The sequence below is a fragment of the Leuresthes tenuis genome, unplaced genomic scaffold, assembly GCF_036924035.1.
Source record: "Leuresthes tenuis unplaced genomic scaffold, fLeuTen1.0.hap1 SCAF_17, whole genome shotgun sequence".
NCBI lineage: Eukaryota > Metazoa > Chordata > Actinopteri > Atheriniformes > Atherinopsidae > Leuresthes > Leuresthes tenuis.
In genome coordinates, this window is record NW_027325371.1 from 11436511 (window position 1) to 11453560 (window position 17050).

General features: G+C 39.3%; 1 protein-coding gene across 2 annotated transcripts in view; it reads right to left on the reverse strand.

The window, feature by feature from the left end:
* Window positions 1-14399, reverse strand: part of aatka (apoptosis-associated tyrosine kinase a) — a 32050-nt gene extending 17651 nt beyond the window's left edge. The window contains exons 1-2 of one of the 2 annotated variants that reach the window (XM_072369608.1): window positions 14005-14399; window positions 13764-13873 (exon numbers count right to left, since the gene is read on the reverse strand). In XM_072369608.1, coding sequence (XP_072225709.1) covers window positions 13764-13845 — 82 coding nt within the window. In that variant the 5' untranslated portion in view covers window positions 13846-13873; window positions 14005-14399. Of the gene's footprint in view, window positions 1-13763; window positions 13874-13978 lie in introns of both variants that reach the window. The other variant, XM_072369609.1, reaches the window with a different exon arrangement.
* Window positions 14400-17050: the final 2651 nt, after the last annotated feature.

The window sequence follows — 17050 nt, forward strand, 5'->3', positions numbered from 1 at the left end:
CTCATTCTATTTCTGTGTAAACAGCTGTGATGAATGAAAATGCTTACTATAAATCTGTAATCTGCTTTTCATTATCTGCAATACCCTGCGAAAATTGTCCTCACAGCAATATTTGCACTTCACAATGCAACCCAAATCCTATTTAAAGTAGCTGCTTTCCACAACAATGCACACAATGCTGTTAAAGCATGGTTGCTGGAATATGTGACATTTTGAAAAAGCTTCTTTTTTTGTGCATCTGTCATTGTCTTCCTGTGTGGATATGTGCAACCCCTATGTGTTAGTTTGTATCTCAGCCTGTAGTAACTTAGAGCAGGCCAGAGAGCCGTGTGTCAGCATTTGGAGTCCCCAGATGCAATCTGATTTACAGTTTTAAAATGTTCTGCTAACACAGATGAAAGCAAAGAGACAAAGAAAGGTAAGGAAATTGAGAGAAAGAAATGTGAATCTCTATTCGAATCTGTCTCTACAGAGCAACTACAACTTCTGCTTTATTAAAGTATTAAAGTATCAGGAAGTATTACACTTGCTATCAACAAGATCAATTCATATTCACTAAAAAACTATCCTCTATCTATCCCTTTTCATTGATCTCTACATCCATACACTGTAACCAAACAGTACTCTCAAATCCTCAAACTGTGTATGGGGAACTAACCCTTAGACATTAAATTAATAGACACTCGATAGAGGTTGTTTTTTTCTTTATAACCACTGCCTCTCTCAGCAATCTGTTGGGAGTGCTGAGAAGAGCTCTACTGCATATTAAATTGCACTGGAAATCCACTTGAAATATATATATACAGCATATCTGGCCTTCAGTAATGTTTCAAATAAGTTATCAGGGCATCGTGCCTTCATAAATGTTAGTCATTATATGGTGTTTTTAAAGAGCATCCTCTGACATTTTCAGTGGCAAGATGAGGTTTCCTGAGAGAATATCTGAACCAAAGAGACTTTGAAGCAATTTAAGAACCTCTAAACACTGCAGAAGCAGAGATATATTGACTCTTACTGCCTGGCATAGGTTGAGATTTATAGAAATGCTGCATCCAATGATTCCCCTTTAAAAGGATAAACTTTAGAAAACCTCCAGGTGTCACACCAAAGCAGCAGCCTCTAACTCCTCAGCAACCTGAGCAGAAAACGAAAGATAACTTTGAAAACCACAAAATAGCTCATAGATAGGTATAAATTGACACATATGGATTGTAGGTCTCCTTTTGTCCGAATCTTTTTAAAGAAAAAGGTCAAAGTTTACAGCTCAAAGTTTACTCACTGTCCGTCCAAGACACTTACACATAAAAAAAGCTGGAAAAGAGACAAAGAGAGAGAGAGATTGCGAAAAAAGATAAGATATATATATATATATACATATATACATGTATATAATATTAATGGACCCTTACTGCACCTTACCAGCAAAATTTCTTGACAAGTTCCAAGTTTGAAGTGAATGCTTTATGTTACCAATTATAATGAATTATGATAGTAATTAGAATTTATATTATACAAATTATAATCCAGGCTATATCGCCATGACATGTCAGGGTACTGAGAGAAGGTATTCTGCTTGAAAATGTATAGAGCTCAGAACTCCCCTGGTTTGTACAAGAACATACAAGAAATCTTGAAGTCTGTCAAGGAGGGAGACTATGTCCTCACTCTTGAGCAGGAATCTCTTCATCTTATTGTGAAGAAAACACACACTTACAGTAGCATGGGTCTACATTGGAGGCTGGGGCTACTATGGTTTCTGTGTGTGGGTTGTTTCCAACTCAGTAGCTGAGACCCCAGTGGTCCTGACCTATTTGGCTGCAGGGAACAAACTGTTCCAGACCTGACAGCTCCCATAGCCCAAGCAGTACAACTCCAACCCAAGCTTGACCCCCAGGTTGCAGCCTCAAAGCTTGTAATGTGTTAGACTTGCACACACATGGCTGAATGCAAACAGACACAAACAAGACTTGCAATCTTTTTTTGTAGAGCTGCTGCCCACTGTAGTGTATGTGTGGGCACTGACCAGCCAACACATCACCATGGAAACAACCAGATGGCCAACATATATTAGCTGATTGGATTTTACAATGTGAGAAACCTTCTGCCCCCTCCTTCTTTCATCACTGTTTGAAAACGCACATTTTTGCTGATGCCACATTTGCTGGCGCTGTCTCATATATTTTCCTGTGTTTGCAATGACAGCTTGTCAGTTTGTGCGTGTGTGTGTGTGTTTGGTTCTAGATGTGAGTGTGCCAGTAAAATGGAAATGAAGGCAATAACAAAACTAAACCAAGTAGATCCCTTTCTGCATCCACTGCATACCACAACACACAGCATGAGTGGGTGGTGACAGGGTACACTGTGTAGAATTTGATAGCAAAATGGGGAGGATACTTTAAAAGCCTTCAAATGTGTATTTTCAAACCCTCTCTTATCCAAGCAGATAGGAGTGACATAAGAATGTTCACCTTCAGCACAGATGTCAGAGAAGCTTTAGCTGTAACTGCCATTCATTCCAAGTTCACAGGCATTTCTATATGTGCTGAGTACAGAGCTATAAACTGAACCTGGATGTATAGCTGGATGTGATGGATGGATGTAAGGAAGGAGGATGGAACAGAGAGGAGGTATACTGTGCAAACGCTGTCAAACTGCAACTGTACATGCTGAATGAGAGGGAATGGTGAATCAGGGCTCACTGAAGGACACAACATAAAACAGACATATGTTGCAATTTCTGGAGCAGGTTGTTAAATTGTCTGTCACAACCTGCAAGCACTTCAATTGATAAACTGCTCCCATTTTTGCTTTTCTCTCTGGTATAATTCAGATTTCTTTCCACTTCCTCCTCAGTTGGCCCTATTGTCACAAGAAAACCTTGACTGCGATAAGCCATCTATCTAACCTAAGCTGATGTAACTGCAATTTTTATGCCTCTACAGGCTGCATGGGATGAACACTGGTGATCATGTTTAGACAAAAGCAAAGATAACATTAAAATCATGGAAGATGGCAGTCTACCCTAACTCATTTTAATAATTGTGTATGAGTGAACCATTTGTTATTCTACATCTGGAGCAAAATCCTTCAACAAAGTCTACATGTACATTGGACTCTAACAAGGTTTCACTTTTCCACCTCTCCAATTTGTGACTCTTGCAGTACATGCATGGATAAAGATGTAGTTGAGCTTCTGGGGTGTATCAGTTTTGATTACAGTATGTTGGCTAATCATTTGTTCATTATTTTATGACAGTGTGAAAGAGGAAAAGATACTCCACATGCTCAATCAGATTAAAAAGAAAACAGCTTTGCAAAAAAAATTAGGAGGTTTCCACAAGAGACTCCCAAGCACCAAATAGTACAGTTTGAACAAAAAGTTGAATTTGGAGATTTATTAGATGCTCAGACATTCATAGTTCAAGTTATTACAGATGTGGAGCTTAAGGAGGATCACAGCAATTCCTTTAAAATGAATAAATAAGAGTGAGTTATTTCGTGAAAGAATGCTGCTGTATGTCGGAACCTCTGTCCTTAAAAAGACGAGGGATTAGGAGAAAAAAATGTTTCCTATTCCCTGTGAGGGACTGTCTACAACAAAGTATTTGTATGTTTTGATATTAAGCTATGGTAAAATTAAAAGAAAATAACACAAACAGTACTCCCATAGACCAAAGAGGATAGTCCTAAAATATTCTTTGAAGAATCTTCCTTTTCAAATCTCACCCTCATAAGCGTCAGGTAGCACTTTGGGGGGAAACTACAAACAGAAGCTGACTTTAAGTGATTCTGACCACAAATTAAAACTTCCTCTTCCATGTATAAAATAATTAGTGGCTGACTTTTAATGCAAGGATAGAAAGGGCTAGGGGATGGCATGGTAAGGTTGCAGAGGTAGTTTGGGCTTCTTTGAGCATTCTCTTGCCACCAAGACAAGTAGAAATTGAAACATGTACAATCTGCTCTCCATTTTATTTCATAGTTCTTCTGTTTCTTGGTGCAAGTTAGGCATATGGGCATATAATCACAGAGGCATGGATAATTCATATTGGAACCTATTTCTGTTATTTACAACATTGGCAAGTCTGATATAGTCATAAAGAGGACAATCAAAGGCACTCTTTTAATAAATGTTACGTTTTAAGAATTCACTTCACTCCCTCCCCTCTCGGAGGATCTGTGATCTGAGCTAAACGACCCTGGTACTCCATAAATATTTGAGATAAACACATTAGTTCAGCAGCTACACAGCGAAATGAAAATAAAGTACTTAAAGCCAAGTTTATTAAAATCCTGTCTCCAGTATTGGAGAGAGATGAGCAATAGAGTCATTCTTCTACCACCACATTTCAGGCTGACAATTAGAATGATGCAGTGGGATAAAGAGAAAGAGAGAAACAAGGAATTGGTATAAATAAGGCAAGAATGAATGAAGAGACCATTGCTTTCACTTAATATTGCAGAAAACTGGACTTATACATACAATTATTTCATTACTGTGCATGACATAATGCTAAATCATGCTGATTCAGTAGGTTCAGTTTGTCAGATGATGGTCACATAATTTAATACCAAGCTGAGAACAGGATGTGCATTTCCTGTGCTGACAATGTACGTTTTCACACATGCAAGAATAAATGGAATAAAAGGAATGTGCTGCTCAATGCTGAGTGTGTTCATGCATGCAGAAGAAGCGAGGATGTGCTGTGTTAAGCACAGCCACTGAGCTTTGCATGGTAGATCTTAAATAAAGCATGTGCTGTGGAGTTTTCTTTTACTGTGCAGCTGAAATATCAGAATGTCAGGTCGCTTGCTGCTTAGTACACATGTACATCATGCATTCAACAAATCTGCTCGAAATGGACACACCAGGGAGTGAAAAGGGGGGTGGGGGATTATGAGAAATTACGTAGCAGAGAGAGGGAATTATTACCTCAAACACATTCATATCAAGGTCTCGGTCACGCCATGTGTTAATGGTCATACACTAAGATCAGAAAATGCACGCACACAGGAAGCCAAGTCAAAGCGGCTGGATGCATAACTTCAACATTTATGTGGTAAATGAGAGCAGTGGGTTGTTGTTTGTGGCTTTGCTTTGCTATGGAAAAGACATAAGTCAAAGTGGACAAAGATCTGCTTTGTGTTCTGCTTTGCGATGGACTAAAAAAGATATTAAGTGGTAAGATAAAGAAGATTTTCCTGTCATTGTTTTTCAACAGTTTAGTTTTCTCTGCCACACCTGGCTCTATCCAGAGTGGTGTAAAAAGAGAGTGGCGACACTCCCATAGACTTCTATATAAAGAAAGGAATGCGGAAGTCACGTGGGTCATGGGGCTACCCATAGTTCCAAACACCAGAAGTTCTAGCATTGAACACCGTTCATTCTTGGTGTTTCAGAAGTATTTTCTCCAGTAAGTTGGTGAAATTTCAACATTTTTTGGCATTGTGAGGCATTAGCTGACTGCTCTGTAACAAATTAAGTTAACAGGGTTATTTCATGTAGCCAGTTATAGTTAATTATCCGTGTTGTACTTTAACTGCAGTTAGCTAAAGTGAGCACAACTTCAGTCACTGTAGACATCTTCAGAAGAATTGAGGAATTCATCCCGGCTCATCAGTTGAAGCAGCTACAGCCACATATTTTCAAAATATATCATTTAAAACTTTAGAATGATTAATTTAGATCAGTTTAGATTGAGCAAATTTTCTGTCTGACACCAGGCAGAGACTAGACAGACTGAATGGAGTAAATCCTGGGGAACAGACAGTAATATTACATGCTTTGTTGAAGGATATAGATCTGAAGGTAAGCTAAAGCAGAGCACTGAACCACTGGCATGTTTAGGAGGATAAGGTATAGCATTCCTATGTTTAGCATGCAGAGAACAACAGAAAGAGCTTTAAAATGGGTGTCATACTTCCTGTGATTTTTTTTTCTTGATATGTATAACCTTATAATAATCCACAGCAGACATGCTTATATTAATCAGTGTATTGCATAAACTAACATTTTTTACATCACTAAATATAATCAGTAAATGTATTTAATGATGTGTTTGCAGTCTTGCTTCCCTCAGTGATAAATGCTGTGTCTCTCCCGCTCCCAAAAATAATGCCTTGAGAAAATACTTGTTTTTGTACTGCGTTCTGTCCAAACCAATTGACAGAGCTGGGATGTTTGGAACTTTTGAGGGCTACATGCACCACGTGACCATGTGTCGGTTAGTTCAAAGCAAATGGATACCTTTGCGAAGGTATGAAATACTATTAAGATGTTGCCACTTCTCTCTGTGCACCCCTTCTCCTTTTTAAATTCATTCTTACTTTAGTAATATAGTTTCTATGCACATACATCCTCAAATACAAACACACCAGCTTTTGTTTTTGATCCAAGGACCTGCAGAGTGGGCACCGTGCCAAGCCACACACCACTGCAATCAAACCACTGCAATTGAGAAAGAGGGAAGTGAAAGAAACAGCAACCATCCTGATCTAATGTTTGACACTTTGTTAAACATGAAGATGAATATCGAAATCATTTTGGGAGACACACCCAAGTTTTCCAGCTTACAAAAAATACCCACAGGGACTAAGTTTCAAGTTTGTGTGCTCAGTGGCAACACATATACAACACAAGGCTAACTGCTACCCTTCCGCTGTTGCTCAATGTTCCTAATGAGCAAACATGAAAATCTAAATGTGAGTAAATAAGAAAGATGCAGGAAGAGAGAGCAAAGCTGAGCAGAAAGCAGTCCAAATCTCCTCAAGCATGTGTTTAGATTTAGGACAGTGCTGCGGGGGCAAGCAAGCTCTTCCATCTGCCCTGAGTGGGCTCACACATTCATAGCCAATAGTGGAGAGGGAAGAATGGTGGAAAAAAGGCTAGGATACATTAGAAATGAGACAGAAACAGGAGAAGTGCGACCGTCCGAGCAGTTAAAGTGAGTGGCAGCAGGTGTGTCAGTCCCAAAGAATATGCATCTTGCCTATGCATCAGAAAAACCTGCAAAGCTAAAATGATTTTTGATTTTTTTTATCAGACATTGCTTGATCTTATAACAGGTCTGACAACAGGCTGCATTCAAGGATAGAGATTCCTAAGAGGCTTAAATTGTTATGCATGAAGATGTGAGAAATGCAGAGTTAGGTCAGAGAGACGGAAAGAAAACACAACAGGGTAGTGAGACGATGATGGCAGAGGGCTGCACACAGATAAACAGGAAAACAATATGCAAACAAACATGCGTAGAGACAAACGATTCAGAAGGCACTGAGAGAGCCAGAGGTATTGTCCACTAGTTCACTGTTCACATGTTATTGGGATTAAAGGAACTGCATTAGGCTGGTTTAAGTCATATTTGTCTGATCGATTCCAGTTTGTTCTTGTAAATGAAGAATCTTCCTCACACACCAGAGTAAGTCATGGAGTTCCACAGGGTTCTGTGCTTGGATCGATTCTTTACTTTATACATGCTTCCATTAGGTAACATTATTAGACAGCATGGCATAAATTTCCGTTGATATGCTGATGATACTCAGCTGTATTTATCTATGTAACCAGATGAAACCAATAGGTTGATCAGACTACAAGCATGTCTTAAAGACATAAAGACCTGGATGACTCAGAACTGTCTCCTTCTAAACTGAAGTCATTATCTTTGGACCGGAGCGCTTCAGGGAGAAATTGTCTAACTATATAGTTACCCTAGATAGCATTTCCTTGGCGTCTAGTTGAGGAACCTTGGAGTTATTTTCTACCAGAATTTATTCATTCAGCACTATAAAAATAAAACTGAATTGAATTGAACTGAACTGAACTGAACTTCCTCTCCTCTCTGTGCTCTCTGCAAATGACTGCAGATGGCAGATGGAGAGTTGAGCTTGCCTGGAGAGAGCCATGATAACTGTTATTAACTGGGAGCAGAGCCCAGGAGGACTACCATGGATCAACATTACAGGCCTGTCATGTATGCCTTCTGACAGCCCCGGCAAAGACTCACAACTGGAGAGGAAGAGTAAGCACTCTACTCTGCTGGACAGATCCATTGAGTAAGTTGATCAGACTAACCAACTACAATACCAGGGCACAAAATGTAGAGGTGAAAAGGCCGGTAATAAGCATGAATAACAAAGTTATTGGAGACATCATCACTAAAGGATAGCTCCTTCAAGATTGAATTGGCAGCCTCTACATACCTTTATTATGCATTTCATAATGTGCATTGCTGAGTATGAATTTGAAATTTAAATTTGGTTGACCAAAATAATTCAAAATATTTTTTTCCAAAAGCCAAAAGGAACTAAAGCTGCTCACAGTTTATCAAACTGACAAAGCAAGAGCTGAATGAATGAATGGAATGAGAATGTTTATCCTATTGAGTCAAGCAGAGGAAACTTGACAGAGAACATAAGCCTTCACTTTGTAATATAAAGCAACTATTTACTGAGAATGTCAAATCTGATAATGACCAACAGTCCTGCAAGATGTTGGTTGTTTAAACTGATCAGACTTTAACAATTTGAAAGAAAAATACTCATTTAGTTTAACTGATCAATCACTCAAAACATATAGCAGTTTAGTTTAGTTTTTATAAGCAGACTAGATTAAACTCTTCAACCCAGCAACACTGTGAAAATCCTTTTTTAATCAAACATCTGTCTACCCACCTCTGTTCTGATTACAAAACTTAATGATCTTAAGTTGAGGTTTGACTGGCCTTCTTTTAATGGCATCGTCTAATTGTAACCTCTTCTCCTGGTACAGTTTAACGACACCTGAGAGGAGAAGTATTGCACTCACTGCAATAATGGTACAAATCACTCTAGGCACATTTCGGTTTTCACCTAAATGCAAAAGGAGACACAATAACTTGGAGGAAGTTACCTATCAGATTTGCATCAACAACAAAAAAAAAAAAAGACAAGACAACCAAAAAAGGAAAGAAAACAAAAACAAAAAAAGACAAATGAAAAATAATCAAATAAAATCTGAAAGACAGTCACAGCTGCAGATATAATCTATGACCCATCTGCCTTTACAAACACTTTTTGTAAATTATAAATGGTTAAAATCTTATTAGGGTTATACTACACCGATCATTTACAACATTAAGACCACTTGATACTAAGTAGGATCTCCCCGTGCCTCCAAAATAGTTCTGAAGAGTCAGGTCACAGACAAAGAACATCTGAGGGTATCCTGGAATGTCTGGTAAGAGGATGATAGCATACGATTCTTTAGGCCACAAAGACCCCTCTTCAGTTTACGTCACATTTGTAAACCAAGGTGGATTGGACTTGCTTCCCAGAGGAGTTTGGAGGATAAATGAACATGTCAGACTCCTAAGCGGTATTTGTGGGGCCACTGTTGTCCCACTGGGGAAGGCTGCTACTGTAGGGGAGTGCTGTTGCCCTCTGTGGAGGGTGTAACTGGTCTGCAAAATGTTAAAGTAGATGGCAAGTGTCAAAGTAACAACGATGCAAATGGTTGTTACTTTGACACTTTGGAGGTTTGTTCAGCAGAACATTGCATTCTTAAAACACAAGCAGTGTTACTCACTGGTTACTCAGTGGTTTTAATTATGCAGCTGATTGGTGTGTGACACAAAAAAATGTCCCATAAAATCAAGTTATTCATCTCAGTTATTTGAATTGCAATCCTGACAGTAACTTTAACCACTGCTCTTGTATAACGGCCTGGTGCAGTCTGTGAACTCTGTTACTATACAGTTTATAATCACTAAACTTAGGAATCTCCTCATCATTCACTTACATGAGCAGATGATAAAGGATACTGACTTACTGCCCACCTCAAATCTCATTTAATGTATATTACAGCTCCTAATCTAACAACAGTTTGAATGAGTGCAACATAAATTGACCTGCTGATATTTATAATTGGCTAAGGAAGCAATATCAAGATGTACTTGTTTTGTGCCTTAGTCATAACGATCTAAATTAACAATACCACTGCCCTCAACGGTATAAGTCTGACGAGGAAAAGTGAATGTGTATTGGAGCTCAGTACTGCTTTACCTATATGTAGGAGGATTTGATTACTAACATGAGACAAATTCAAAATCATGATTTGCTTTGCTTATCATGCTACACTTAATAAGGTTTCTAACTGCATTACTGTTTTACTGTAGTAAAAGACACCATTTTTTTCAGTTTTTCTAAAATTGACAAAACATTAACTATCTGAAAGCAAACCTTTTTCTTTTTTCCAGTGACACAGCAGAGGCTTTTACAGTCACACATCTTGACATGTTTTGTAACATTAATAAGTATCGGCTTGCAAGCCTGACAGTGAGCAGCTATGCACTCACGATCCAGGACCCTCAAGTATTTTATTTTCTGGCAATACAAATTATATGGATGTGCAAGCCATGTGCAGACATTGGAATATGGACTAACGATGACATTTAGGCCAGGCCATTTAGGTCTCATGATGCTGACAAATGCAACGCGTGTGTGTGGGCGGGTGTGCTTACATGTCTGAGTGCTAGAAAAAAATATAGAGAGAAAAACAAATTCCTGTGGCTCCCATGCACTCTTCCAGTATTTTTTTATGCTATTGTTAAGCACACTCACATTCAACTCCAATGCAGACATCTTCTGCTTCTCTGACCAGCTGCAATCCTTTTGAGAATGTATGAGAGTTTAATTACGAGTTATCATCATAAAACATCCCCAAAATGTCTCCATTACACACTTGTGTATTGTTTTGCTTTTCCAGTACCATCCACTATGAGATGTCACTAAACAGCTCACAGACACTCAGGCCTTTACAGTAAATTCAACGAGAAACAGCAGACTTTGGCGATGACATAAACACAGCATGTGCCCCTCCTCCTCACATGCACAAGCCTCCAACAAATGTGACACCAAGAAATTCCACAGCCACCGCATCATCACACCGAGGGCACATAGAGGAGATGTAGCGGTTCCCCTTCGCTTCCTAAATCCACTTCATTCTCATTCTAGTTTCCCCCAGAGGCAGACTTACACAACTAAAGTGTTCCATGTTACACATAATGAGATGCATAATCAAACAGTCAGCAGTGGCTGACTTGCTGACTTTCAACGTGTATCTCTAGCATTACCAACATCTTGGCTACAGACTACAGAAATGTCTCCATGTACATGAGAAGACACATGAAAGCTTTGCAACATGCACAATGTTACACAATTACAGGTGACATATGCATGTTATATTGTGTCTGTATCAAAATACCATCAACAACAAGGATGTTTGGTGCAACTGCCACCTCCAGGCAAAATGACTGTATGAGCAGAAGAGAGGAGAGAGCCGAAAGACAGACTCCCACAGTACTGCTCTGTCAATTTGTTGATGTATCAGTGCTTCCTTTCAGATTAGATTGTTGTCCGTTTGCCCTTGCAGTAAAACAATGCACATTAATGTATAATGTAACCATGACATGCACGTTCATATCTTCCCCTCGCCTGATGGGGGAGCTCTCCACGGTGCTGAAGCAATAGTGAAGCCAGGTGCTAACTGCAGTTGGTGCAGAATGCCACACTTACCAAACCCCAGATCGGTCATGTGGAGGCTGATGATGTCTGGGCATCTAGAGTGTGTCTGTCCCTGTTGCTTATGCAATGCCATGCAATGTGAATACTGACCTGGCCCCATAGTTGTTAGGGTGTGTGCGATTGTGCATGAGTGACCATTTGTGTGAGTTTATAGAGGTATAGCACACTATGTTCTCACATAGTCAGGGGTGTGGGGAGGAAGTGCAGCTGTGGAGGTAAGCTTGAGGGGTGCAAGAGCTCAAACGCTGTTTAAGCTTTGATATCAAATAAATCCAGAGTTTGTATGAGAGTGTGCAAAACGCACAACTGGACAGCACCTTTAAAACAGTCAGTTTGCTCAATCAAAATGGTGACAGAATGGTCTGGGATCTGATGTTTTTACATCCCTCAGTCACTTTGCTTTCCCCTCAGGCCTCTTTAGGGCAGATTCTTCATTTGTTAATATGAGAGTGTCTTATTACTCTATTCACAGCATATTCAGCATCTACAGTTAATTGAATAGTTCTCTTGCCTGTGTGTGTCACTCCCCTTTAAAGGATGCAAGCATTTCTATGTCCTTAGTACTGGCTACAAGACGGATTGGCTCTGTCTCACACGCCCCCTCTATCGCCTTGGCAACATCGATTCTCAGTCCAATTACAAGGAAGCAATAGGATCTAGTGAGGTGCTGCTCTTATTAGAAATGTAGATCATTATGACAGGAGTGACGATCCAAAATCCATAATTTATTCCAGCTATATGCTGTCCACATGCACCATTCCACTTGTGCCCCATCCTCTCTACCTAAAGCAAATCCCAACCTGTCTGTGGAGTTTCTTAATCTGCCTGCATCATCTGATGAAAGGATATGTGTTTCACATTGGAAATATTGTAAATATTTAGTCTCCTTTAGCAAGATAAAACCAGGACATTTAAATTAACTATTTCTTAAAATTCATAATCTATATTATTCAAAATTAAAAGATTACATGATTCTGCTACCTGTGTATCATGTTGCACAGCATTCATTGCGTGTTTTCCCTACAGTAAACAAAGCTCTGTTTTTGTTTGCAGTATATCCTAAAGCACAGTAGTACAGAATCTGTCATGGGTCAAGGAATATTATTTAAATTTTTTCAGAGCTGTCATCTCATTTTACCATATTATACCCATTGTATATCCATCTTTAATTACCAGTGATATTTTCAAATGAAAAGTGTGAACAAGGAATTTCATTGATATCACTTGACTTGGTATAATGCTTTACCTTTGCAAATCATCAATAACTGTTGACAGAATTGTCTCATATTGATCCAGCTGTAAACATAGAAATGTTGCAAAGGCAAAGGAATGTCACACTTCCAGCAAACAAGCTGATTTTGAAACTAGGGCCCATCCAATCTTACACCCTGTGGAGATACAACAAATGAAAAGAGGAGAGGGAGTTAGATGAGGGTGGAATAACTGAACAAAAAGAGATCAGCAAGGATGTGTGGTTTGGGGAGGCCAGATAGAGCCTGAAACTTGAGAGCCACTGAGCTAACTGTCATTTGTATGCTCAGCACATCAGACTCAGTGCAGGGACTCTCTCGTTCCTGTTTACATTTGCACACAGTTGTTTATTCTGCTCCAATTCGAGCACCTACGCCTCTGTGAGGGCTTGGCTTAATATTTGGTGGTACCAAAGCACTGCAGCAACACCTGGGTTCGCCTCTGCCAAGGATCCCATCCCCCTGGCAACCCGGGATTATTAAACACTGCATCGAAAAGAGCACCGTAAACTGCGATCTCAAACAGTAGAAGCATGCCCCCCTGTAATGTTTTAGCCATATAGCACACACACACCCTTGCCACAGCAGGAACACACCTTACACACATGCATGCACACAACTGCATTGATGTATGTGTAGGACTATGCAGATTCAGTGCAGGTGCAACTTTTAACCCTCTTATTACCAATCTCTGAAGGACTGATTTGCGGTAGAGCAACCATACCTGGGCTAATCCTGTGTTGTTTAATGATAATGACGACAAGGAAATGATGCCGCTGCTGGTGACTCAGAAATGTATCTAAACAACGATGTAGCGTTGCATCAATTTCCATTCATGGGAGATCACTGTTCATCAAAAAAAAAAAAAAAAACGCAGAAAAAAACATTCAGCTCTCCAGTAAATCAATAAATATCCTTATCCGATGGGCAATAACCTCTCAGTTTGAACCTTACCTGTATCAAAGTGGGAGCTGAAGGCAAAACTGGGATTGAAAAATGCCGAAGACATGACAATCACATGAAGGGCAAAGACCATCCTACTCGTTGCGTTGCAGAAGACGAGTCTAAATGGAAAAAAAGGTCAAAAATAGATTCCTGAATCAGGTGCGATTGTGATTCAAGTGACCTGTAGTAGAAGCTCTGATGCGCAGCATTTTATTCCATCACACCTTACAGAATGAAAATCCTGCTTCACCTTCAGCTCAAGCAGATTTGGAGACAGATGTTGACAGACGTTGCCATTTCACCACATCTGTTGGTTTGCTTGTTTGACAACAATGTCCTGCCGCGCGCAGTCTTTCTTTTTGATTGCTAATCCTACCACATTCAGTGCACGTACTCGGTCACCAGGTGAAACGCAAATTTACGCTATTTATACCGATTTTACGGACAGAATCTTGACCGCGTCCAATATTTGGTTTTATCCCAGTTGCCTTCCTTTCAGAATAAATCCCTGTTCGCCTCTTGCTTCAGACTACTTTCTACATGCTGTTTATTGGCAGGACAGCTGGTTCTTTTTAAGGTGCGACGGTCAATGAGTCTCATGCGTATTTAGGTCTCAGCCTCGGTACTGAGAGACTGAGTGACATCTTGCACCAATGTGCAGTGACTTGGAATATAAATACTTCCGTTTACGCTTTCAAAATAAAATCCAACTAAAAACTTAATACAGTATTATTAGTAGTATAATTAGTGTTATCATTATTGATAATGATAGTAACACAGAATTATTTAATCAACTCTGTTTTTTCTGATATTCTTGATGCAGGCATCAAGCTACAGTATATGTGCATGCGCATTGGATCGATTGACTTATGTTTAAACTTGCATTGAAGGTCTACCTTAATCTTATTGCCTACCCCAAATTCCTGCTATGTCTAACCAGACGGAGCAGAGGAAAAGGCTCCATGCACTCCATAAACATTTACGCCGCGTAATCTTGGACGCACCTAATGTGAGTACATCTGGCCCATCCAACGCTTGCTAATGCGTAACTCAGCTGTAAATGCCAAAAGTGGGCCATATTATGCCCAAACGTGAAGAAAATTGTTAAAAGTCAGCTGACTGAATCAAATAAAAAAAAAGCAAGTACAATCATGCAAAATAATTTGCCACTGTTACATCCTGTCTAGAGCTGTCTATTATTTTGAGCACTGAAATTCAGACCTCAGATATGTTTGACAAGATTAGATCACAGAAATGTTCTAAAGAAAGGCTCTCTAAATCTACTTTATAATAGCAAACAAGTAAAATATTTTGCTTTTCACACACACACACACACACACACACATATATATATATATATATGACTGCTCTGCAAATTCCGTTCAAGAGCAGAAACTTTGACACAAATATAAATCTCTGAAAACCCTGATTTGAAAAATTTGGTGAAGACTAAAGGGAATTTTATTTCTAGTATTGTAACCAGAGGTGATGCATGGTTGCTTTGGGTTACTTCACAGCCTCATAGACAGCCAGCTTACTGTCATTAATTCAACAATGTGGTTGTTGTAGCTGAAAAGAGCATTATATTCAAATATACCTTAAAAAATTCTTGCAACTTAAGAAATCATACATGAAATAGTGGCCAAAAACTAATGCAAAGCTCCTAAGGTCAAGCATTTCCTTATTTTTGCTACAGAACAACAGAATATTACACCAGTAGATACAATATTTTTCGGAATAAATTATGTGCAAATATTCCATATTGTCTATCTCATAAACCATGTCCATCTATCCATGCATCCATTTTCTATTCCCGCTCAAGCCAATTCTGGGTCAGGAGGGGGCCAAAACCTATCCCAGCTGCCATTAGGAGACAGGCAGGGCTCACCCTGGATATATCACCATTCCATCACAGGGCCGTACAGAGACAAACAAGCATGCACACTCAATCCGAGGGTCAAGTTGCTATAACCAATTAACCTAACATGTATGTTTTGGGATGGTGGAAGGAAGCCAGAGTACCCATAGAGAACCGAAACATGCAGATGGAGAACGTGCAAACTCCACATCGGAGGGCCTCAGCCAGGATTCAAATCAGGAACCATCTTGTGGTGAAGCAACAGTATTAACAACCACACCACCATGCAACCCAAGAAGTCATTTTGTAAAACTAAAACAAACTATCATACAAACTAAACTATTTGTTTTTCCCAAATTACAGGAAATCATTTAAATTTACAGCACACTCTCAGCATCAAATCATGTTTTTTAGTAGGACTGAACACATTTTCTTTCATTCTTGAATTATTCAACTTACATCTTTCAGTGTGATAGATATACTGGATGACAAGAAAAAATAGAATATTTAACAAGATATTGTGTCATTTATCTGAGAGTACACTAGAGAGCAGCACTGGATCACAATTAGTTTGAAAAGGAACATATCATGCACACATAGATGCACACACATAATACACAAAGGAGAGTTGCAATGCAATATGTGAATATCAGCTTTTCTTTCTAATCTTCAGGATGCACCTGCCGGCTGCTTTTCTGTGTTTAGCATCATGTAAATCAAGTGGTTAAGTGCTAACTCTATTTGAAGGTGAATAAGCATTGATGTTTTAGATTTTGCATGTACAAAAAAATAGCAATTATTTATGTCATAAACCATGCAAATTTCTGGCTAACACCTCCTATTCAGTTTATAGTTTGGGTGTTATATTAACCAGCCCATCTAACACCTTCTACTCTCATTTCATCTGTAAGTGATATTTTTCAAGGTTCCAGACCATTTTCAACGCACACTGACAACATGCTGTCGACCCTCTGCTCTCTCATCACTGCTCTAACATGTGAGGAGACTGATTTACTGCAGATTTGACCTCAGGTTGGATTCATCAGTCTTTGTGTTTCTCTTGACTTCATGTTATCTTGTTGTTTCCAGGTGTGAGTGGTGTGGTTGTGGTGACACAGAAGCCTCCTGTTGTGACAGTGAGTAATGGCGAGACAGCCATCATAGACTGTAACGTTTTCACAGATGATGGGGCTCGCTGGTATAAACACAGTCCTGCAGGAACTTTTCAGTTTGTGCTGAGGAATCATTACTCTTATTCTTCTCCAAAGTATGGATCTGGCTTTTCCTCTCCCAGATTCACATCAAGTCATCTGTCTGGGACAGAGTATCGTTTCACCATCAGCAATGTAGAGTTAGGAGATTCAGCAGTATATTACTGTGAAACTTGGGACACTTCTGCTCAGGAGCATGTAACACAGTCATTAACACTGTGACAAAA